The sequence below is a fragment of the Uranotaenia lowii genome, chromosome 1 (genome assembly GCF_029784155.1).
Source record: "Uranotaenia lowii strain MFRU-FL chromosome 1, ASM2978415v1, whole genome shotgun sequence".
NCBI lineage: Eukaryota > Metazoa > Arthropoda > Insecta > Diptera > Culicidae > Uranotaenia > Uranotaenia lowii.
This window is the reverse complement of record NC_073691.1, coordinates 42850732-42875308: the sequence shown is the minus strand read 5'-3', so window position 1 is coordinate 42875308 and position 24577 is coordinate 42850732. Positions and strand designations below refer to the sequence as shown.

Below are 24577 nucleotides of genomic sequence, written 5' to 3'. Positions count from 1 at the left end.
CTATTTCCGATTGTAAAAATTTAAAATCGCGGCCTCATAAACAGGAAACGTTTCCCAGCCGACCCCTAATTGGATGGATGTCCGGTCCGGAATATGATGACCACCGTAATTAAACTAGACGTAAAAAACATTTGGCAATTGAAATTCAATAAAAAAAACGCACACCTGTACCTGACCGATTATGGAACAAAAAAGAAACCAACAACGGACCGATAAAAACGGACAGCCGTTATCGCTTTATGGTGACCGATTGGCTTTGAAGTTACCAAATGGTTACATTTGGTCGTTTATTACCCGGTCATCGTCAAACAGAATCAAATGGCTTTTTCTCAATTTTCCTACGAAGTGACAAACTGTTGGAACATTTTCAATTAAATTCTGTTTTTATGTAACTTTCTTCACGGTTATGGTTTTTTTTTTTGCTTTTTTCCTCTTCCGGTTTTTTTTACATACGCAAATACGGGTTTTCCTCTCTTTCTGTTTCCTTAATTTTTGTTTTATTTTTCCTTTTCAAGTAGGTCTCTCTCCTAACCTTTTCGATTATCTCTAGTTACTGTGTGTTACTTTCCGTTTCATAACATGCGATCATTAGTTTTTTTTTCTTCGTCTTCTTCGTTAATTGAATCATGTTCTCTTAATCTTTTCCTTGTGTCTGTTGTTTTTTTTGTTTTTGTAAGAATAACGTTTTGGTAATACTATGTTTATGTAGAGACTGCGCGAGATAACGTCAAAAAACCACGTACATTATTCGTCTATTTTGTTTTCCATGTTTTTTTTTTGTTTTAATTAAATTATTTTCTTATTATTTATCAAAGCAGGGCAGCGCGAACCTATCCCCGGGTATAGTACTTTCTTTTTTGTTTTATTTTCAATATATTAAATTACTGATTCTCTGTTGTTTTTTTATTTTCTTCCTTTTTATTTTGTTTGTTTCACTAAAATCAACATAATAAAGTTACGGTAGTAGGTTTGTTTTTTTCTCTTTTCTTTTTTACTTAAACTCTCTCGTTTCGTTTTTCACTTTCTTCACAATTCTTTCCTCACAAAGCTTTATCAGCATCGTTCGTTATCCTTTAGAAGGATTCACACGCAATTATATGTTATAAATGTATAGGTTTATAATAAGGGGAGCGCCAGTCATGTGGGGTCTGGTCAAACAGTCTCCAAAAATTCCCTTTCTTCCTCTTCTCTTCATCTATTCGTCTCTCTTTTTCGTTCTCTCGGGAAACAATCAATTGCATTACTGTCTCCCTGGCATCTATTAGTTTAGTTTTTTTAAACGAACTTTAACCTTCGATTTTTGATTTTCTTCCTAGGAATAGAGGGGTGAGTGAAAATTTACAAGTTCATAGGAAGAGTACAGGATGTATGGTTTCTAGTGCCCTCATCTTGGATTTTTGTTGAGAAAACATATAATTTATGGTTGTTGTTTCCTCTTAAAAATGATTGATCGGAGACTGTGATTAGATCTTTTTTTTTTTGCTCTATGTCCATTGTATCCATTAAATATAAATATGAATATATGTATAAAACAATGCAACGCGTTCTAGTTGTATAGGGATGCTCATTTTATGTGTGTCTGACCGCATCTATTGCGTTAGCTTTTCCTGTTCCGAATTCTTTCTCTCTTGCCACAAGTCCTTGCCTCATTTTCGTATCTTCTTCTTTGAATACCTACATAATGTATAAGTTAATGGTTTATTCACATTCTACACACCGTTTTGTAAAGAATAATTTCGTATCTCGGAAAGAATTTTCACATGCAAATTTTTCCTATCGTAACTTGTGACTGTTTTCTTTATACCTACATAAGTATAGTAACGTGTGGTGATTACATACATCTATTCTGTGTTGCTTTTTTGTTCACTTTTCTCCTCTTTTTCTTCTTTTAGGTATATCGACATAAAACTGTGGCACACATACAAGTTTTAACTTTGTTCCGAAAAAAGGGGAGGATTCGTGCAGACATTTTTTCCACATACCACACATAAACTTACATTAGTAGCTGTCTGTGTGTGTGTGTTTTGGTGATTTTGTTTCGATTCAATCCGTCTCTCACCTCGTTGTTGCATCTTTTCTTCTACTAAGTGGCGCTAATCGAAAGGGCGAATACTAGTAATATTGGCGCATCTTCCGCTTTGGGATTTTCGTTTTTTTCCTATTGACTAAATTCCAAAAAAAAAGTTACACTATTCATTCATTGAGCGTTTCCTTGATTTTTGCTGTTCTACCTAGTCGATTTTATCGTGACTTTTTAAGGGTAAATAGTTTTCTTTACTGCTTTCACTAGGTGGCAGCATTCGTGTTGAATCAGATTTTTATTGTTTTCAGTTTTTTACCTTGCCATTTATTAAGTTTTTCTTGTGATTTTTAGGTTTTTCTTTCGTCTTTCCGGAAAATAATCACGTACAGCATAATTAATTAATGAACAACTTAGCACGTTTTTCGAGAAAATTCTCCTACTTTTGTCTTCCTTTCGCATACAATTTTATGGTTATGTATTACAACTCTTTCAAGAATTGAAGATTTGAAAAAAAAACGAAAATCAAATTTCTAAAATAAAATCTTAAAAGTCCAGCGTCATCTTGAGTCAAGCGAAAAATGTTCTGACTCTCAATGTTCCAGAAAATCCATAAACATTCTCAGATACTCAAGCCCTTCAAAGCTTTCAAAATTCTAAAAACTCTTATAACTCTCAGATTTTTAAGACTTTCGAGGCTCTTGAGACTCTCAAAACGCTCGAGACTTCCAAAACTCTTCATACGCTTAAGACTATCTGGTTCTCGAAAATTCCAAGACTTTCAAAAATCTCTCAAAACTCACAGATTTTCAAGACTCTTAAAATTCTCAGACCTTCAAGAGTCACTAAAATTTCAGAATTCTGAACATTCTTAAAAGCCTCAATTTTTTTTAAACAATTCAGGTTCTAAAAACTCTTAAAACTATCAGAATCCCAAAAATCTCAAAATTTTAAAAATTTTTAAAACTCCAAAAATTTTAATGGCTCTTTTAAAATTTCGATTTTCTCAAAGCTCTCAACACTCTCAAGACTCTAAAAACCTATAAAAATCTCGGAATCTCGAAATGCTACTGACTCTCAAGGCACTCAAAATTTTCCAGTCTCTCAAATCTCTCAAAATTCCTCAGACTTTTCTTCTTGCAAAAATTAGAAAATTCTAAGTTATTTAAAAACTCTCAAAAATCTGAAAATTCTGAAAATTTTAGGGATTCTCAAGACGTTTGAAAGTTTTTAAACTCTCAAAATTTCGAGAACTTTTGAAACTCAGAAAAAATCTTGAAGCTCTAAAGACTCTTGAAATTCTTAATACTCTCGAGGTTCTCAAAACTCTCAAGACTCTCAAAGCCTATTTTCATAAGCCCCCAAAATTCTTAAAATTTTGACACTCAAAACTCTTAAGACTCCTGATTTTCTAGACACTCAAATTCAAATTCTGTAAATTATCAAAGTTTTAGAGATTCTGAAGACGTTTAAAAGTTTTAAGGGCTCTCAAAATTTTAAGAACTTTTGAAGCTCTTGAACATTTTTAGAAACTATTCAAAGTTCTAAAAACTCTTAAAATTCTTTAGACCCTCAAGGTTCTCGAAACTCTCAGAACAATTAAGTTCTATAAAATTTCTAAGTTCTGAAGCTTCTCAAGACTCCCAATATTCACCAAACTCTCGATACTTTAAAAATTCGTAAGGCCTTTAAGATCCTAAAACTTTAAAAAAAATTAAAATTTTGACGTTCGATATTCTCAAGACAGTTCAAAGTCCTTAAAATTTCATGTTCTCAAGGCTATCAATATCTTCTTGAACACTCAAGGCTCCAAAATCTCAAAATTCAAACAACTGTCAAGACACTGCTCTCAAAACTATTGAAACTCACAAATTCTTATGATGCTTAAAATTTTTAAAAAATCCGAGACTTTAAAAACTCTCAAGTCAGGTTCCGAGTCAGTCTCGAAAGACACTCAAGGATCTCAGGAACTCAAACTTCGAACTCTCAAATTTCTCCAAACTCTCAAATTTTTCAAAACTCTCTAGACTGTCAAAGTCCACAGAATTTCATGACTCACGAGGCTCTCAAGACCTTAAAAAAATCTAACAGTTCTGAAGACTCTTAAAACTCCCAATGCTTTTAAAAATCTCCAAAATGTTCAAATCATTAAAAACCCTCAAGATTCTCAAGAATTTCAAGGCTTTTGAAATTCAAACACACTTCAAATTTCTAAAATTTTGGAGACACACTCAAGGCTCTCAAAACTCTCAGAACTCACAGATTCTTAAGATGTTGAAATGTTGAAAAGTTTCGAGATTCTCAAAACTCCCAAGACTTTCAACAAGTTAGTCTCAAAAAACACTCAAGACTTTCAGCCACTCTAACTTCAGACTCTCGAAATCCACAGAATTTCAGGACTCACAAGTCTCTTAAATTCTCAAGACACCAATAAATCTAAAAGTTTTGAAGACTTTTAAAACTCTCAATGCCCTCAAAAGTCTCCAAAATCTTCAAAACATTCAAAACGAAAAAAAATCCTAAAATTTTGAAGACACTCAAGACTCTTAAGACTCTCGACTGTTGAGGCATCCAAATCTAAGGGCCATCGAAATGACTCTCAGCTCTCTTAAAATTGAGGATTGAGGATTTAATTCTAATCAAATTCAAAATTATGAAGCTTTTCAAGACTCCCAAAACTCACAAAACTCTCAGGACTTTAAAAAATCGTAAGGCCTTCAAATCTCTCAGCCTTTCTAAAAAATTAAAATTTTCTGGTTCAAAATTCTCAAGACAGTTAAAAATCCTTAAAACTTCTTATTCTGGAGACAATATCTTCTTAGACATTCAAGACTCGAAGATCTTAAAATTCAGACAACTTTCAAGACACTCAAGGCTGTCAAAACTCTTGAAACTCACAGATTCTCAAAATTTTCGAGACTCTCAAAACTCCCAAGGCTCTCAGGCACTCAAACTTCAGACTCTCGAAATTCTCCAAACTTCAAATTTATCAAGACTCTCCAGACTGTCAAAATCCACAGAATTGTGGGATTCACAAGGCTCAAGATTCACAAGACTTCAAAAAATCTAAAAGTTCTGTAGACTCTCAAAACTCTCAATGCATTTAATAATCTCCAAAATGTTCAAAACTATAAAAACCCTCCAAATGCTCAAGAATCTGAAGGCTTTTGAAATTCATAAACACTCAAAATTTTTAGAATTTTGGAGACACTCAAGGCTCTCAAAACTCTTCAAACTCACAGATTATTACTTAAGATGCTCAAAATATTGAAAAGTTTCGAGACTCTCAAAACTCCTAAGACTTTCAAGTCACTCTCTTAAGACACTCAAGGCTCTAAAACACTCAAACTTCAGACACTCTATATTCTCCAAACTCTCAAATTTCTCAAGAGTATCCAGGCTCTTAAAATCTACAGAATTTCAGGACTCACGAGGCTCTCAAAAAAATTTAAAACTTCTAAAGACTCTTAAAACTCTCAATGCTTTTAAGAATCTTCAAAATGTTCAAAACTCTCAAAATTCTCAAGAATCTCAAGGCTTTTGAAATTCATAAACACTCAAAATTCCTAGATTTTTGGGGACACTCAAGGCTCTCGAAACTCTTAGAACTCACAGCTTCTTAGGTTGTTCAAAATTTTAAAAATTTTCGATACTCCCAAAGCTCCAAAGGCAATCCAAATGACTCTCAGCACTCTCAAATTTTGAGGATTCAGTTCTATTAAAATTCAAAATTCTGAAGATTCAAAAGACTCCGAATATTCACAAAGCTCTCAAGACTTAAAAATTTCGTAAGACCTTCAAGACTCTCAGTCTTTCAGAAATCTTAAAATTTTTAAGTTCAAAATTCTTAAGACAGTTCAAAATGCTCAAAACTTCTTATTTTCAAGGCTCATCAACATCTTCTTAGACACTCAAGACTCGAAAATCTTAAAAATCTGACACCTGTCAAGACCCAAAGCCCCCAAGACTTTAAAGTCAGCCTTCAAAGACACTCAAGGCTCTCGGGCACTCAAACTTCAGACACTCAAAATTCTCCAAACTCTCAAATTTCTCAAGACTCTCCAGACAGACTGTAAAAATCCACAGAAATTCAGGAATCACGAGGCTCTCAAAACTTTCAAGACTTCAACAAATCTAAAAGTTCTGAAGACTCTTAAAACTCTCAATGCTCTCAAGAGTCTCTCAAATTTAAAAAAATGTTCAAAACTTTCAAAATCCTCAAAATTCTCAAGAATCTCAAGGTTTTTAGAAATTCATGAACCCGCAAAATTCCTATAATTTTGAAGACACTCAAGATTTTTTGAAACTCTCGACTGTTGAGACATCCAAATCCAGAGGCAATCCAAATGACGCTCAGCACTCTCAAAATTTTGAGGATTCAGTTTTAATAAAATTCAAAATTCTGAAGATTCAAAAGACTCCGAATATTCAAAAAAAACTTTCAAGACTTTTAAAACTCGTAAAGTCTTCAAGACTCTCAGACTTTCAAAAATCTTAAAATTTTGAAGTTCAAAATTCTCAAGACAGTTTAAAATCCTCAAAACTTCTTATTCTCAAAGCTATCGATATCTTCTTAGACACTCAAGGCTCGAAAATCTTAAAATTCTGACAACTATCAAGGCACTCAAGGCTCTCAAAACTCTTAAAACTCACAGATTCTTAAGATGCTCAAAATTATGAAAATTTTCTTATGACTTTCAAAATTTTTTATGACTTTCAAGCTCTCAGGCACTCAAAATTCTCCAAACTCTCAAATTTCCCAGACTCTGAAAATCCACAAAATTTCAGGACTCACGAGGCACTCAAGACTCTAAAAAATCTAAAAGTTCTGAAGACTCTTAAAATTCTCAATGCTTTCAGAAGTCTCAAAATTTTCAAAATATTCAAAACTTTCAAAACTTCCAAACCCCTCAAAATTCTCAAGAATCTCAAAGCTTTTGGAAATTCATAAACCCCTAAAATTCTTAAAATTTTAAAGACATTAAAGACTTTTAAAACTCTCGACTGCTGAGGCACCAAATTCCAAAGGTAATCCAAACAACTGTCAGCTCTCTCAAAATTTTGAGGATTAAGTTATCATAAATTCATGAAACTCACAAGACTTAAAAAATTCGTAAGGCCTTCAAGACTGTCAGACTTCCAAAAATCTTAAGATGTTGAAGTTCAAAATTCTCAAGACAGTTTAAAATTCTTAAAATTTCTTTTATCAAGGCTATCAATATCTTCTTGGACACTCAAGACTTGAAAATCTTTAAATTCTGACACCTGCCAAGACACTCAAGGCTCTCAAAACTCTTAAAATTCACAGACTCTTAAGATGCTCAAAATTTTGAAAATTTTCGCGACTCTCAAAATTTTCAAGACTTTCAAGTCAGTATCTTAAGACACTCAAGGCTCTTTGTCGCTCAAACTTCAGACTCTCAAAATTCTCCAAACTCTAAAATATCTCAAGACTCTACAGATTCTGGAAATCCACGAAATTTCAGGGCGCACGAGACTCCAAAAACTCTCAAGACTCCAAAAAATCTAAAAGCTCTGAAGACTTTTGACACTCTCCATGCTCTCAAAGGTCTCCAAAATTTTCGAAATGTTCAAAACTTTCAAAACCCTCAAAATTCAGCCCGACACTCAGGTAATCTAACTTCACACTCTCAAAATTCTCCAAACTGTCAAATTGTTCAAGACTTTCCAGCCAGACTTTCAAAATCCAGAATTTCAGGACTTACGAGGCTCTCAAAACTCTCAAGACTTCAACAAACCTAAAAGTTTTGAAGACTCTTAAAACTCTCAATGCTCTCAAAAGTCTCCAAAATCTTAAAAATGTTCAAAACTTTCAAACCCTCAAAATTCTCAAGAGTCCCAAGGCTTTTGGAAATTCATAATCCCTCAAAATTTTTAGAATTTTTAAGACACTTAAGAGAGTTTAAACTCTCGACTATTGAGCCATCCAAAGTTCTTTAGACTTTCTGAACTGACAGAACTGAATTTTCTGAATTTGAAGAATACCAAACTTCACAAATATATGAAGAATCTCAAACTTTCAAAAATCTCAAAATTTTGAAGACTTTCAAGGCTTTCAAAACTATCAACACACTCAGACTTCCAACACTTTTTTTTTTTTAGGAATAAAGACTAAAGCTGTTAAACTTGTTATTTTAACAACGATTTGGAAACTCTCAAAACTCTCAAGACTCTCAGAATCCTCATCATTTTTAAGACTGTTAAGGCTCTTAAATCTCTCTTTTTCCAGGATTTTCATCCTAAAGGATGATTCAAAAAATTTAAATCTTTCGCGTCTGAGTCTGGAAAGATTTTAATTTAGGGATGAATCACGTAGGACGAAAGCCCGAAAAAAGAGAGATTTGAGAGCTTTAACTGTCTTAAAAATGATGAATATTCTGAGAGTCTTGAGAGTTTTGGAAACCTTGAGAGTCTTAAAAATTTTGAAAGTCTCCAAATCGTCTTTAAATTCCTGAAAAAATAAGAGTCTTGGAAGTCTGAGTGTGGTGATAGATTTGAACACCTTGAAAGTCTAAAGAATTGTTATAGTCTTCAGAATCTTGAGACTTTTGAAAGTTTTGAGAGTCAGATCTTTGTAATATTTGATATTCTTCAAATTTTTCAAGTTCTGAAAGTCTAAAGAATTTTGGATGATTCAACAGTCGAGATTTTGAGAATCTTGAGTGTAGAAAGTTATAAAACTCTCAAGATTTTCAAGCTTTTAAGAATTTTCAATCATTAAAAAAATTATAAAGTTCTGAACATGCTCAAAGTTCTGAAGATTCTCACAACCCACAGAAATGTGGGACTCTAAAAGCTCTTCAATTTTGAAGATTCACAAGACACTAAAGTCTCTCGAAACTCTATAAACTCTTCTAGGCCCTCAAAACTCTCAAAAAAATTTTAAATCCGAAGGCGTTCAAAACTTTCGGGACTCCCAAAGCCTTAAAAATTTTTAAGACTCTCACAATTCTGATTTTGAAAACTCTCAACATTCTCACAGTTCTGATGATTTTAAAAATCCTCAAAACTCTCGTGACACATAAGATTCTAAAAGATCTCAATATTCTGAAAACTCACGAGACTACAGAAAATCTTTAAAAATGATTTATGATCAAATTCTCTAGATTTTCAAAAATCGTAAAGCTCTTGCGACTTTCAGACTTTCAAAAATCTTGGTGTTCTGAAGTGTCTCAGAATTCTTAAAACTTTCAAAATAATCTCAATTCTTAAGGCTCTTAAAATTGTAAGACACTTAAAAACTCAAAAATTCTAAAACTCTGACTACCCTCAAGACACTGAAGACTCTTAAAATTCTCAAACGCTCAAAATTCTGAATCAAAATTCGAGACTTCCAAAACCCTTAAAACTCCCAACAAGTCACTGAAAAGTTTTGAGACACTCAAGACTCTCAGCCGCTCAAAATTGTCCGAAAGTCGTTCATTTCTCCAGACTCTCAAAAATTCTCAGCTCTAACGAAATTTAAGGACTCACAAGGCTCTCGAAAATGTCAAAACATTGAAGATTGTCAAAACTCACAGATCTCCAGAGTATCCAAATTCGCAGTCCTTACGGAATTCGGGAAATCACAAGGCTCTCAAGAATTTCAAAACTTTGAAAACTTTCAAGTCCTACAGATTTTTTAAGTCCTCAAAATTCTTAGCCATAAAACTCTCAAGATTTTTGGAATTCTCGAAATTCTCAAGATTCTCAGACTCTTAAAAGCCCTCCGAATTCCCCAAACTCTCAAGGTAGGATTTGAGAGACCTCAGATTAAGCACTCACAACTTGAGACTAAGAACTTAAATTTCGAAACTTAGGATTCAAGACTGAAGACCGACCTAATATTTAAGACATAAGACTTGACATAAGACTCAGGACAATAGACTTAAGATTCGAGACTTCAGACTTTAGACTTGAGAATTAAAACTTCAGACTTCAGACTTAAATTACGAGACTATAACCCTAAGACTTCTTATTTCAGTCTAAATATTAGAGATTTAAGACTTGAGACTTAATACTCAAGGCTTAAAATTAAAGACTCAAGTTTTAAGATCGAAGACTCAAAACTTGCGGTTCGAGACTTGAAACTTAAGACTTGAAACTCAAGGCCTCAAGCGTTAGCTCTAAGACTTCAGACTTACAATTTAAGATTTGATACTTGAAATGACTCTCAGCACTAAGTTGAAGACTAAGTTCTAAAAAATTCAAAATTCTGAAGATTCTCAAGACTCCCAATATTCACAAAGCTCTCAAGACTATAAAAATTCGTAAGGTCTTCAAGATTCTCAGACTTTCAAAAATCTTAAAATTTAGAAGTTCAATATTCTCAAAAAAAAAATTCTCAATCGAAAATCATAAAAGTCTGACAACTGTCAGGACACTTAAGTCTATAAAAACTCTTAAAACTCACAGACTCTTAAAACCCCTTCAAATTTTCAATACTTTCAAGGTAAGATTTGACTTTTGATTCAGCACTAACAACTTGAGACTTAAAACTTAAATTTCAAAACTCAAGAGTCGAGACTTAAGATTCAAGACCGACCTAGTATTTAAGACTTAAGACATAAGACTTGACATAATACTAAGGACAATAGACTTGAGATTCAAGACTTCAGACGTTAGAACTGAGATTGAGAACTTCAGACTCATATTTAAGACTTTCACCCTAAGACTTCTGGCTTCAGAACAGTATTGGAGATTTAAGACTCAAAACTCTAAGCTTAAGACGTATGACTCAAGGTTTAAGATTAAAGACTCAAGTATTAAGATTGAAGACTCAAAACTTGCGGCTCAAGGCTCAAAACTCAAGACTTGGAAATAAGGACCTCAAACGTTAGCTCTAAGTCTCAAGACTTGACGATTTGAGATCTGATACTTTAAATGTATCAAAGTTTCAAGACTTTCGGCCAAAGACGTAGGATTACAGAATGAAGCCTCAAGACTTCAAACTTCGCACTTGAGACTTGGGAATTAGGACTTAAGGGTTAGGACTTCAGACTTAAGACACAATACTGAAGACTTCAGCCTTTAGACTCAAGACATAATAATAATAACGCTTAAGACTCAAAACTTCGGAATTTTTTTCGGACTGCATTTAGACAAAGTTGCCGAAAAAATTCTGTGTTTTTGACCGATTTTTTATCTTGATTTTTGTTGAGTAATTTCTGGGTTTCGACTAAATTTTTCTGGATATGGCCCGGATTATCAGTCGTCAATTTTGAAATCAAATGTCTGGATTTTTCCAGGTTTTTAAATAATTTGCCCAGATTTGTCCGGCGCGGAAAAAATCTTGCAACCTTCTTGTACAGTGAGATACTCTAACAATCTAGCGCCTTGAGTGAAGAGTCTTGTATTTTGGGTTAAAAAAAGCAAAAGTCGACATTCGAAAATAGAAATTTAAGATTGAAAAATTGGAATCGATCATCAAGAAAGGTGATTTAAAAAAAAAGTGGAAAACAGAAATCAAAATACCCAAAAAAATAAATCGTCAAAAAACACTTTTTACAATTTTATTTAGACAATTCCAATTTTTTCGATAAGTTACGGATATAAAACAAAAATTTCCCGGTATTCTGCTACAATCCTTCAGCTTGCCTAGCTCTAGCGTTAATATTTTCACTTTTTGGCTGTGCTTCAATAAAAACCAACAACAACAGGTTAAACCACAAAACAGCTTCACACCAACACGGGCACAGATTCCCTTTTTCCCATGGATTTTTTTTTCTCGCTTACAGACTACGTAGGTATCTATGTGAATGTTTCCATTTTCTGTTGAATATGTGTGAGTGTGTGTGTGTGTGTTTTCTTCTTTTTGGATTTCTATCTATTCGTTTGTCTTCTACGTATCAAACCAACCAATCCGAGAATGGATGAATTAAAGCGCCATCTTTTTTTCACTTGTTTTTCGATTGTTTATAATCGATTGAAATCTTTCTCTTTTAGCATAGAACATTTTGATCTACGGAGATCCGAAAACCACACTCTTACTGGAGCGGTCAAAACGAAACAATAATAAAAATAGTTGACTCAACTAACAATTTCGTAATCGAATGATTTTGAAAAGACTTTGGAAGAGTAGCGAAAGGATAAACAGTACAAAGTTTGAGCGAATATCTAAAATATTCGGGGTAACATAAAATTTACAAACAAATCGAACACGTTTGTCGGAATCGAAAAACGTTCTTCGCGAGGTTGGCGGACAGCTTAGCAGAAAACAATAGGGGAAAAGGGAAACTAAAGACGAAACAATAGTCTACAGACTCTCCACAATACTCACACACTTTGTCCGATAGCCACCATTTTGAAGCTGCTGCCAGACGACGGTTTCAAGTGCTGCTGCTGTGAAGGTGGCGTTGCTGTCGAAGCGTCCAGGAACAATAGTTGGGACAGGGAACGCAGGGTTGAACCTAAGGCGGCCAGTACGGTTGGGCAGCAAGATGCATCACCTGTACTACTGGCAGCACTTCCACCACTACCAATACCAATGGCGTTATTGCAGCTGCCGCTTTGATTGCTGCCAGTGCTGCCAACTTCGCTGAGCGTTTCCGGCGATGCCACCAGCGGATGATGATGTTGATGTTCTTCAGGTGATGGTTCTTGAGTTGTTGGTGTTGGTGGCAGTTGAACTGCTGCAGCTGCTGAATGATGGTGGAAGTCGAGGGCGTGATGGTGGTGGTATTGTTCTTGTTCTTGTTGTTGTTGTTGATGGTAGTCATGATTGAGTTGGTAAAAGGCAGTTGTGATGTATAGGTTGAGGTCGGGATCGGGATCGTTTCAGGTTTTGAACATTCTACTTTCGATCCTGCAAGAAGATATGGGTTGGAAAGGTTTTTGTTTGGAATAAAAACAATGGATGAAATGGGGGTATTCGTCAGAGATGCGCTATCGTTTTCAAAGCACTAGTTTTGCACTACGGGCACCGCCACCGAAAGTTTGCTACGAAATTAACACACACACATAAGCCAATTTGCAGAAATTTTTTTAAGACAATTCAAACTAAAAGATAAAAGCAAGATAGTGTTCTTAAAAAATGTAATCATGTTTTTGTCATGCCCAATACTTATAAGATAAAAAAAAAGATTTTTTTTCAAATAGATTTAATTGGTAATTTTTTTATATCCCTCAGTAGTTTTTTAACTTCAGATTTAAGTATATCAGATGAATTTTGAATTGAACAAAACAGGAAAAAGCCACAAACCCTCCGAAAGCGTAATAAATCTAGACACCGGGGACAATCAAATTTGTAAGTAGCGCTCTGATTACGTAAACCACATCATGATTGTGGGTAGAGATTAGGAAGCAATAAGCCGCAATTGTGAAACGGTATGCCGATGGCTAAGCCTCTCGGGTGATTAATTATATAAGCACAACCGATAACGTGACGCATTTGACCAGATTAAATGCTGGGAAGTGGCGATTCACGATTGAAAAAAAAAAAATTAAAAGACAAAGCGATTCTTCAAAATTATCGATGAATTTTGATGAATTTGAAAATTGATTTTTTTTCCTTGAATTCCCTCAAATTTTCCTCATACAAGACATTTTTTCGTACAGCCCTTGAACCATTTCGACACGACCTAGGGCTAAAGTTTTTGGCTGATAATCAAAAGTTGACATCTTTGAAATACATCATTCCCCTGATCAGCTGCTGCTGATGCATGTGTTGCGGGAGAGTTGGTCTAAATTTGGATCGCAATCGATAGGGACAAAAAACCAAATTTATAACAGTAGATAGGAAAAACAAATGTTGGTATACAAATTTCAAAAGAAATTTCAGTTCAAAATCAATCACAATTTGATCAAATCAAAGCTCAGAACATTTTTTAACTTTTCAGTAGTGGACACAGAAAATAGATACAAAGATACACACCCCTACCTTTTTCATTTAAATTCCAGTCAACATTAGCGCCATCTACATGCGGGAAAGTTGATCATTTTACTGTTGAACCAATCGAGTTTTTGAGTCGCAATATCGTAAACTGAAGCTAGTTACTGAAAATTCCATCCTCGAAACGTGTGTGATTCCTTGTGGTTTACGAGCTAAAATTTGGTCCTTCGAACCGGATTCATTTGGTTTATTTGTAACGTGATTCACCGTCGCGAAAGGAAAACAAGCGCAACGTGATCTCGAGCAGTATTTCTACGCCTACGAAGGTGCGATCACGCTCCCCTGCCCGGAAAATGAAATAAATGAAGGATCTGACTCTTTAAAGGCCTCTTTCAAGAGCTCTTTAAAGGGCTCTCTGCAAATTTCTTTCGAAGACCTTCAAATGCCTTCTCCAATCACATTTCAACGTCTCTTTTGAAGTATGTCCCTGGGTTTTCCAAGGGTCCATCTCCGAAATCTTCCGAAGTTCTCTCAAATGTTCATTCAAGATCTCTTCCACGGACTTTATGAAGGCCACTTGGAAGAACCCTTCCAGGGACTCTTCGAAATTCGGCATCCTCCAATGACCTTTCAAGGCCTCTTCCGCAAGATCTCTTTTTCTCAACTCTTATTAGGTCTCTCTCAATGACACTTTCGTCATTTATTCCAAGGACTTTTTCAATTCCAAGGCACTTAAGACACTTAAAGGGATTTCCCAAAGCTTTCAAAGGCCCTTCTAAGGACTTTTCCGGAGATCTGTCAAGGTCTCTTCCAATGACATTTTCTGGAACTCTTCTAAAAGCTTGCCAAGAACCCTTCCAAGAGCTCTTAATAAATCCAAGATTTCTCCTAAGCGCTATTACAAGGCTTCTTTTGACAGTCTTCTAAATGGTCTCTCTAAAGGACCCTTTTAAGAGCTTTTCCGAGGGGTTTCAAGTGTGCTTTCAAGGCCTCTTTCAATAACTCTTTAGAGAGTTCTTTGCTAGTTTCTTCCGTAGACCTTCAATGACCTTTTCCAAGGACATATCGACGTCTTTTTTGAAGTATCTTTCTAGGCTTTCCAAGGGTCCATTTAAAAACTCTCCCGAAGACCTCTTAAATGCTCTTCCAAGGTCTCTTCCAAGCACTTTACAAAGGCCATTGGAAAAAACCCTTCCGAGGTCCCTTCGAAAGCCTCTTTCGCAAGATCTCTTTCAATAACGAGACTTTAAACAACTCTTATAATGTCCATCTTAATGACACTGTCGCAATTTCTTACAAGGACTCATCCAAGGAATTCCAAGGCTACTTCTTAAGACACTTAAAGGGCTCTCCCAAAGCTTCCAAAGGCCCTCTTCAGACTCTTCCAAGGACATTTTCAGGATATGTTCCAAAAGCTTATTAGGAACCCACCCAAGAGCTTTTCAAAAGTCTCTTCCAAGATCTCTACTAAGAGCTCTTTCAAGCCTTCTTTTAATAACCTTTTTCAAAGCCTCTTCCATATGTCTCTTCAAAGGGCCCTTCTAAGCTTCTCCGAAGTGTTTCTAGGGTTCTTTAAAAATGACCTTCAAAGATTTCTCCCAATGACATTTAAAGCTTTTTGTGAAGGGATCTTTCAAGGCTTTCCAATCCGAAGGAACTTGTAAGACCTTTCAAGGCCTCTACTCATTTTTTTTTTATAGGTTTCACGTGACCGACGAAAGTTTCACTTTAAGGCCTCTCTCAAGAGCTCTTTATAGGGCTTTTGGCGTATCTTCCTAGCTTTCTAAGGGTCCATATAAGAACTCTTCCGAAGACCTATCAAATGCTCTTTCAAGGCCTGTTCCAGGACTTTATAAATGCCATTTGGAAAAAAAACCCTTCCAAGGTCTCTTCTAAAATTTCTTCCAAGGGCTCTTCGAAAGCCTCCTCCAATGACCTTTCAAGGCCTCTTCCGTAAGATCTCTTCTCGTAATTTCTTCAAAGGACTCTTTCAAGGAATTCCAAGGCTACTTCTTTAGACACTTTAAGGTTTTCAAAGGCCCTTTCCAGGACTTTTCCGGAAACCTGTCAAGGTCTCTTCCAATGACATTTTTAAAAACTCTTCCAAAAGCTTGTCAAGAACCCTTCCAAGGACTCATTAAAAGTCTCTTCCAAGATCTCTTTTAAGCTCTCTCTTTCAAGGCTGCTTTTGATAATCTTCTAAAGCCTCTTCTATACGGTCTCTTTAAAGGGCTCTTTAAGGAGCTTCTCAAAGGTGTTTCAAGGGTTCTTCAAAAATGACCTTCAAAGTTTTTTTTTCAAGGAATTTAACAGCAAGCTGTCATTCTTCCCAATGAGCTTTAAAGACTTTTACCAATGACATTCAAAGCTTTTTGTGAAGAACTCTTTCAAGGCTTTCCAATCCAAGGGTTCTTCTAAGACCATTCAAGGCCTCTACTCAAGTTCGTTTTTTGGGTTTCACGTGACCATGTCGCAAAAGTGAAACAAGCACAACGTTATCTCAAGTAGTAGTTCTACGCATACGAAGATGCTACCACGCTCCCGTGCCCGGAAAATGGAGTAAATGAAGGATCTGACTCTTTAAAGGCCTCTTTCAATAGCTTTTTAGAGAGTTCTTTGCAAGTTTCTTCCGAAGACCTTCAATGGCCTTTTCCAAGGGCATATCGACGTCTCTTTTGAAGTATCTTTCTAGGCTTTCCAAGGGCCCATTTAAAAACTCTCCCGAAGACCTCTTAAATGCTCTTTCAAGGTCTCTTCCAAGCACTTTACAAAGGCCATTGGGAAGAACCCTTCCAAGGTCTTTTCGAAAGCCTCCTCCAATGAACTTTCAAGGCCTCTTTCGCAAGATCTCTTTCGATAACGAGACTTTAAACAACTCTTATAAGGTCCCTCTTAATGACTCTGTCGCAATTTCTTCCAAGGACTAATCCAAGGAATTCCAAGGCTTCTTCTTAAAACACTTAAAGGGCTCTCCCAAAGTTTTCAAAGGCCCTCTTCAGAATCTTCCAAAGACATTTTGCAGGACCTGTTTCAAATGCTTATCAGGAACCCACCCAAGGGCTTTTCAAAAGTCTCTTCTAAGATCTCTACTAAGAGCTCTTTCAAGCCTTCTTTTAATAATCTTTTTCAAAGCCTCTTCTATATGACTCTTTAAAGGGCCTTTTAAGAGTTTTTCCGAAGTGTTTCAAGGGTTTTTTTTTAAATGACCTTCAAAGATTTCTTCCAATGACATTTAAAGCTTTTTGAGAAGGGCTCTTTCACGGCTTTCCAATCCAAGGATTCTTCTAAGACCTTTTAAGGCCTCTTCTTAAATTTGTTTCGGAGGTTTTCCTGAATCCGTTTTAAAATCTTTCTCACGGACTCTTTCAAAGATTTCTCGAGGATGTTTTATGCCATTTTCAGGACTCTTACTACGCTTTCCGAGGATTCTTTTGAAGATCTTTCCAGAGCTTTTGTAGATTCTATACCAAGGTATCTTCTAAGGAAACGTCCATGAGCTCTCTCGAGGACCTTCCAAGATCTTTCCAGATATCTTAGACGGCTTTTCTAAGGACCCTTGGCTCAACCAAGGGCTCTTAAAAGGCCTTAAAAGACGTCTCTTTTGGGGTATCTTCCTAGGTTTTCCAAGGGGCCATCTCAGAACTTTTCCGAAGACCTCTCTTCTCCCTTCTTTCAAGAAGGACTTTTCAAAGGCCAGTTCGAAGAACCCTTCCGAGGTCTCTTCCAAAGTCTCTTCGAAAGCCTCCTCCAATGACCTTTCAAGGCCTCTTCCGTAAGATCTCTTTCAATAACGAGACTTTAAACAACTCTTAAAAGGGTCCCTGTTAATAACGCTTTCGTAATTTCTCCAAAGGACCAAGAAATTCCAAGGCTACTTCCTAAGCCACTTTAAGGGTTCTCCCGAAGCTTTCAAAGGCCTTTCCCAGAACTTTTACGCAAACCTCTCATGGTCTCTTCCAATGACATTTCCAGGACCTCTTCAAAAGTCTCTTCCAAGATCTCTTCTAAGCGCTCTTTCAAGGCTTCTTTTGATAATCTTTCAAAGCTTCTTCTATAAGGTCTCTTTAAAGGGCCCTTTTAAGAGCTCTTCCTAGGTTTTCAAAGGGTTCTTCAAAAGCCTCTTCAAATAACCTTCAAAGGCTTCTTCCAACGACATTGCTTTTTGTAAAGGGCTGTTTCCAAGGGTTCTTCTAAGCCCTTTAACGGCCTCTTTTCAATTTTTTTTCAGAGGTTTTCCAAAATCCGTTGCAAGATCTCTCTCACGGACTCCTTCAAGGCTTCTCCAAGGACTTTTCTTAGCAAATTTTCAGGGCTCTTCCTAGGCTTCCCGAGGACTCTTTTGAAAACATTTCTAGAGGTTTCGTAGATTTCCTTTCAAGGTATCTTTCAAGGGGGCATTGTAGCGCTCTTCAAAGGAAACGTCTATGAGCTCTTCCGAGGACCTTCTAAGATCTTTCCAGATATTTTCAACGGCTTTTCTGGTTCTACCGAAAGATCTTCAAACGGGCTTGAAAGATTGTTTTCCTTGATTTCCCAACTATTTTTTAAAGTCTGTTCCAGACTCTTCTACTGACCTGTTCACAGATTTTTCAATGTCTCTTACAAAGTGTTTCTTAGAGCTCTTTTTCCAAAAAAAATGGGAATCTTTCGGAGGCAACGGTCAAGAACTTTCCAACGGTTCTTAACAGGGTTTTTTGGAAGACTTTTTTCGACAGGTTAAAACCCACATTCAATCAATACCAAACTTCGTTTATAAAATCGGAGTTGGATAAGTGTAGGGTAAACTGTACTGAAGATGTTGAGGGAAAGAAAATTGTATAACAATTGCTTTTAATACGTCAAAGCCTAGCGCTCTAAAATGCGGTTTCAATATTCTAACAACATCAACTAGTGCTGTATAAGTCTGAGACATTAGTCTATCGCAGAGGATAACAGACTGAACATCCCAATTGCTCAATCCTCGAAATTGCATGCTGAGAGGAGCAGCGATTGTCGGGACTCGCACAGGGTCGATATCGATAAGGAAGGCGGCTTTTAAAGACATTCTCTAAATTTTTCGCTGTACGGAATATGAAACCCAAGCTTCTGTAAGCCGTGTTAATAAAGAGCCAATTGGAACGGGTTTTGGGGTTTTGGGATCTATTATATTCAATAGCAGGCAAAAGATTCAGGTAACTCTTTCGGGTTGGTTCTGAAAAAGTTCGATAACTACTGTCACTGATAAATTAAAAAAAAAAAAACTACAGTCACTAAGACATAAACCAAATTATCGAACTGATTAACGTACTCCACATGTTGAAAATTCGGAAAGAACTTCCGGTTTCGGCGATTCCCATTTACTGTGTACCTTTACGATACCGTGAAAGCACCAATGGCCGCGCAGTACCAATGGCCGCGCACTTTCAACTTTAATCTTTATTTTCTCCGAAATTCAACAACGAAAATTTCTATGTTTCGCATTTTTGGATACCTCCGCTAGGTATCTTTCACTTGCCATACTAGAAATAAATTTATTCTGCTTTTTGAGGTCAGGAAAAAATAAAAACAAACATCGTTTTTGTCGGATGCCATTTTTTCTGTTGTCCTTAGCAAGTGAGCTAAACGGGTCCCTTTTAGAAATTCAGTTTTTTGTGTTTAATTCGAGCACCTTGGCAAAAATTTTCGAACGTACACACAAAACTTTCGGGGCTCCACTTAGCAAAATTTCGCTGTTACTTTCCGTTAGCAAAAATATTTTTTTACTGTTGAGTTAGCAGAAAGCTAAATTTACTTAATTTTAGCAATAAAATAGTGCATTTTGCTTGATTTTAGTGAAATGAAGGTTTTATAGCCGCTTTGTGCACAGTCAGCAGCCGTCGCGCCGGTTGGAGGAAAAATAAATAACTGACACGATTGCGCGCGCTTCCGAAAGTTCGATGCTAGTCGTTCTAGAGTGGTGACTAAGTTAAAAACAAAATACTAGCCAAATCTACACCGGATGTGTACAGGTAAGGGCCGATTATGAATTGTACAGATTTATCAATTTTTAAATTCAAAATTATTTGTTTGTTTTTCTTTCTACCAGGTTACAACTGAAACAAGAAACCCGCAACAGACCGGAAATGAAGGGAACCACAACTGAAATTTGAACGAGCTGCTAGCCGGCACACTCCGGCGCATTCGTTGATGAAGATGGCTTGGCATTTCGCTCGCCGGAAGATGCGTTCTCAGGATCAAAACTTCCATTGTACGAAAAGTGTGAAATGAAATAAAAAAAAATGTGTGAAATAAATTGAAAGTAAAGGAAAATTTGTGTATTCTATTTCATAAGCAATCATTCTCACTGATTCTCCAGAGAAAAAAAAACTATAAATTTTGAAATTTCAGATCCGGGCAAACTTTTCCTCCGGTTTTTGCTAAAAATTTTAGTAAAAATTGCGGCGGCTAACTTTTTTTCTCGTTTGCTAAAAATATAGTTACAAAATATTGCTAAATTGATTGCTAAGTTTCTAGCTGGTCAAATTTGAGCAAAATTTTGCTAAATTCCGGCCTCGAAAGATTTGTGTGTAAGTTGTTAGTGGCTGTATAACGAATCAATTGTGAAGAAAAGTGAACAGTTTGAAGGTTCTGTTGCGGAAAAAATGACAATATTGTTGTGAACGGCCATTGGTACACTTGATTTTTGAATGTTTCTATTGCCGCGCACGGAAAGTATTCTAGCATTTATCAGCCGTTAAACTTAGAGAACTTCTTTGGAATTTCACAAAGGTTATATAAGATTTACAGGCAAGTTTTCCAATCAATCTTTTCCTTCATAAAACCAGCTGAAAAAACACATTTTTTTGAAACAGTGTCAGAAGAAACGATTATCTAATAAAAATTGCTACAAAGTGTTGGAAATCTGAGGTTAGATAGCAATTCGGATCTGTTTACGTTTTAGTTTTAGTTTCCTCGTGGATTTTCAGACAGCTTGCCGAATTTGTGATGATTCATCGAAATCGGGACCGAAAACATTGTTCCAATATATCTTCCGGCAAAATAATGCTATGTAAAATGGCGCCTCATACTAATTTTGCACTAGACTAGTATCACAAAACAATGACGACAAATCAGTATTTGATGGGTGAATCTTGAAAATCCTTACCTGAGAATAATCGCAATGAGGCTGAGAGCCATGTAAATAGCATTTTTAACTGTTTGGATACCTTATTCACTGTTTAAACCAAATTAAGAAGTGCGCGGCCATTGGTACACTTGTGAGCGGCGATTGGAACAAGCATCATGAGCGTGCGCGGCCATTGGTACACAAACACTTTTTACAAATTCACGTTTTTTGTGACGTTACAATGAAAAATCTCTCACTTTTAAATTTTTCCCTTAAAGAACGTAAGTTTAACTACGTGTCAGTGCTTTTCTTTTCGGAATCGCACAAAAAACGATTTTTGTACAGAACAGAGAACATTCATCATTGCTTAAATGCGCGGCCATTGGGTCCTTCACGGTATTTCATGAAGTATCCGGCTGAACAATTTAATAGAAAACTGGATTCGTTAAGTTTAGTCAAATCAGGTTTCCAATAAATGTAACAAAAGAAACAAAAACTAAAATTTCAACAAGAAGCAATTATGACCGAGAAGCATTGGCATTCAAACCAAGGATGTTTTCTTAAAGTCTGTGGCCTTCTGACAATGTAACCTGTTTTGATAATAAATAATATACCATAGAAAGAGTTGAAAAGCTTCAAAATGATGCATGATGTAAAGTTAGCGAGGGATCGACTTTCCTCATCGATATCTACACTTACGCGCACACAAACAGACACACATTCAGAAGCGATAGAGGCGTTTCTTCATTTCTATAAATAGAGTTACCATACCGTCTAAAAGTAAACTATAGGAAAGTTCCTAACTACCGTAGATAGCAAATATTCGTTTTGATCTCTAGAGATATATTAGTAGTTCTGTAAAAAGCACCAACAAGTGAGTAGTTTCGTTGAGATAGATCTACATATTTTCTATACTTATCTATATACACACACAGAGACACACACGGTGATACAGTAGCAATAACCAGATCTACAGCAAGTTATACTAGAAGATGTGTACAGAGATACTAGATACTAGATACTAGAAGATGTGTACAGAGACTTCTTTCGTTGCCTAGCCGATTGCGTGATGCAAAATGATGAAACAGAATACAGAGTAGTAGGTAGTAGTAGTAGTAGTGAGTGTAGTGGTGAGATTTTAGACACACAGCCACCGGAAAAGTTGTAAACGAAAGTGATTCTCTCCCCGCAGCGCAACAATACTACAGCACACACGCAGACAAAACTCCCATCACCCGTCAGCCGAGATCCTGTTGCACCTCGGAGCGATAGATTGCCGCCCGGTAACTGTACCTGTTGGATACGCTACTGCCGCCACTCCGATCCGGGCTGGGTCCGTTGTTGCTGCCACCGGTGGTCATGCTGTCCAGCTGCTGCTGTAGCTGATTGCCCAGCAGTTGCGGTTGCTGCTGGATGATCGACGATGTTTGGTTGGCGCCCGCGCTGCCAAAGCTACCGATCATGCCGCCACCTCCACCGCCGCTCAGATTCTGCCGGTTTCGCTGCAGGATCTCGTCCGATTCCAGCAGGATGCCACCGAGCGCGTCACCGCCCATGGCTTGCAGCAGGTTTTCGAAATCCAACGATTGGTCCGAGTTCATTCGGGAACTTAACAGATAGTAGTACGTTTTGTAGCGTTTTAGCTGGAAAAAGGAAAAAAAAACAGGTTTATTACCGGTTTAGTACAAGGCAGCCATCTCTGACTCTTCTTTTTGATAGTTTTGATTAATAACCCCTTTGACCTTTGAAAATGTCTTTCTGTTTTTGATCAAGAATACTAAAATGTTTGACAAGTCTATTTGTCCATGAAAATGTGAACACGATACTCAGATATAAAAAAGGATTCAGCCCCAAATTTCGTTTACAGACTTGAAACAAGTGTTAACGCCTTGAAACTCATTAACAGAAGTGCGTGGAAACCTTGCAAACGTAATGCGGGCTCTCCAGAACAGGACCTCGTACCCTCAATTGGAGCACGTGCGGAATACAAGTCCAGTTTCTAGATATTTACTCAATTTTTCCTGAGTCCCATGACACGATACTTATATAGGAACTCTCGTTGGACCTTACTTTAATGAGAGGTCAACATTTTCAGTCCCCTAGTTAATAATGTAATGGAGTTTCCTTCCTAGTGTCAATTCAATGGAGTGAGTAGTTTTGTTTAGATTTTAGTCTATCTTATGTGAACACGATACTCATGTGTGAAAATAACAATATGCTCGAGGTTCGCCCTTGCAAGGTTTCTACGTTGAACTACTAAGGTTGAATCAGATTTGACGCTTCGAACTTTGAACCGTCGAACAGTAAACCAAAAATCAACACTATTCTAGAATTGGAAAAGCGTTTATTTCGTTGAAAAGCGTCGGGAGATTTTCTAAGGCCAAACGGCATACTTATTTACTCATAATTCTCAAACGTAGTCAAAAATTATGCCAACAAGCATGGAATCTTGAAAGTAGTTGTTGAAAATATCAACTAAAATGCAATGCAAGCTTCGACTTTGTTTACAATTTTCTGTGATTTATATAACTTTGTAAGCCCTTTCTTTTCACGAGTGGGCCCAAAATGCTTCCTTGTGGAACGTCTGATGTAAGTTCCACGAAACTATTCGTACAGCAGCAATGTCAACCAAAAACGATAAGCATTTTGTTACTGGATTGAAAGCTGGCGCAGGAGGTTTACATTTAAGTTCATCAATATTCTTCGGTTTCGCTTGACTGGAATCCAGATGGGCATCGAAGAAGAGGCAGGCCCAAAAGCTCGTGGCGGCGAAGTCTAGCCGCTGAAATCCGCACAGTTGACGAGAACCTTGGCTGGCAGCAAGTGAAGACGCTGGCTCCGGATCGCCAGCAGTGGAGATCTTTTATCTCAGCCCTATGCGCCGGTCAATCGGCGCTGGACCCTTAGGTAGGTAGGTAATATTCTTCGGTTTGCTAGAGTAAACTTAAATTTTTAAATATACCCTCAGAAAAAAGTCTGATACCTGAACGAAAGCCTGTTATATTAACTCACGCACATATTACATAATTGAACGATCGTTTTCGATGAAGAGCGCTACAATATCAGCGCGATCTTTTGGTGTGTATCGTCTCATAGCAAAATTGGCGCTTCAAAATTGAGTTTATTGGTCAAAATTGGCTTAAAAATGGCGTAGTTAGTCGATGTTGAAATCATATACTTTCAGATTGCGCACCATGATAGCTGGTGGGAACCAAGGATTTGAAACGCGTGTTATACGTATAAAAGCAGAAAAAAAGAAGGGCCATTCTGAAAATTTCAAACGCAGAGATAGCCAGAGCGATTAGGTCGACAGACAAAAATAAGACAATAGGTTAAGCAAAGAGCCATGAGGATTCGAAACGTACGAGCCGGGCTCCATCTCCTGGTTATCTGTCAACCCATCTATGAATAGTTGAGGAGTTTGCCAATAAAACTTTTAGGCTGCGCAGTATGGGCAACCGATGGTTACGAACCTAATCAGGAAAGAATTAGGGTGAATGCTATTTCTTTATTTTCAATCAATGTGAACACGATACTCAGGTATAAAAAAATAATAAGCTTGCAACTTTTCTACATTATAGTACAAAAGGCTTAAACCACCACCATTTTGAAGCTTTTAAACTCATCACCTGCAGTTTCAGAT

The 24577-nt window shown here is 36.7% G+C and overlaps 1 protein-coding gene across 4 annotated transcripts in view; it reads right to left on the bottom strand.

Annotated features, from left to right (window-relative positions):
• Positions 1–364: 364 nt before the first annotated feature.
• The window catches only part of LOC129744719 (PH and SEC7 domain-containing protein), a 243154-nt gene continuing 218941 nt past the window's right edge, over positions 365–24577 (bottom strand). For all 4 annotated transcript variants that reach the window (XM_055737435.1, XM_055737585.1, XM_055737506.1 and 1 more), the window contains 2 exons: positions 22228–22577; positions 365–12824 (listed from right to left, as the gene is read on the bottom strand). In XM_055737435.1, coding sequence (XP_055593410.1) covers positions 12797–12824; positions 22228–22577 — 378 coding nt within the window. In that variant the 3' untranslated portion in view covers positions 365–12796. The remainder of the gene's footprint in view (positions 12825–22227; positions 22578–24577) is intronic.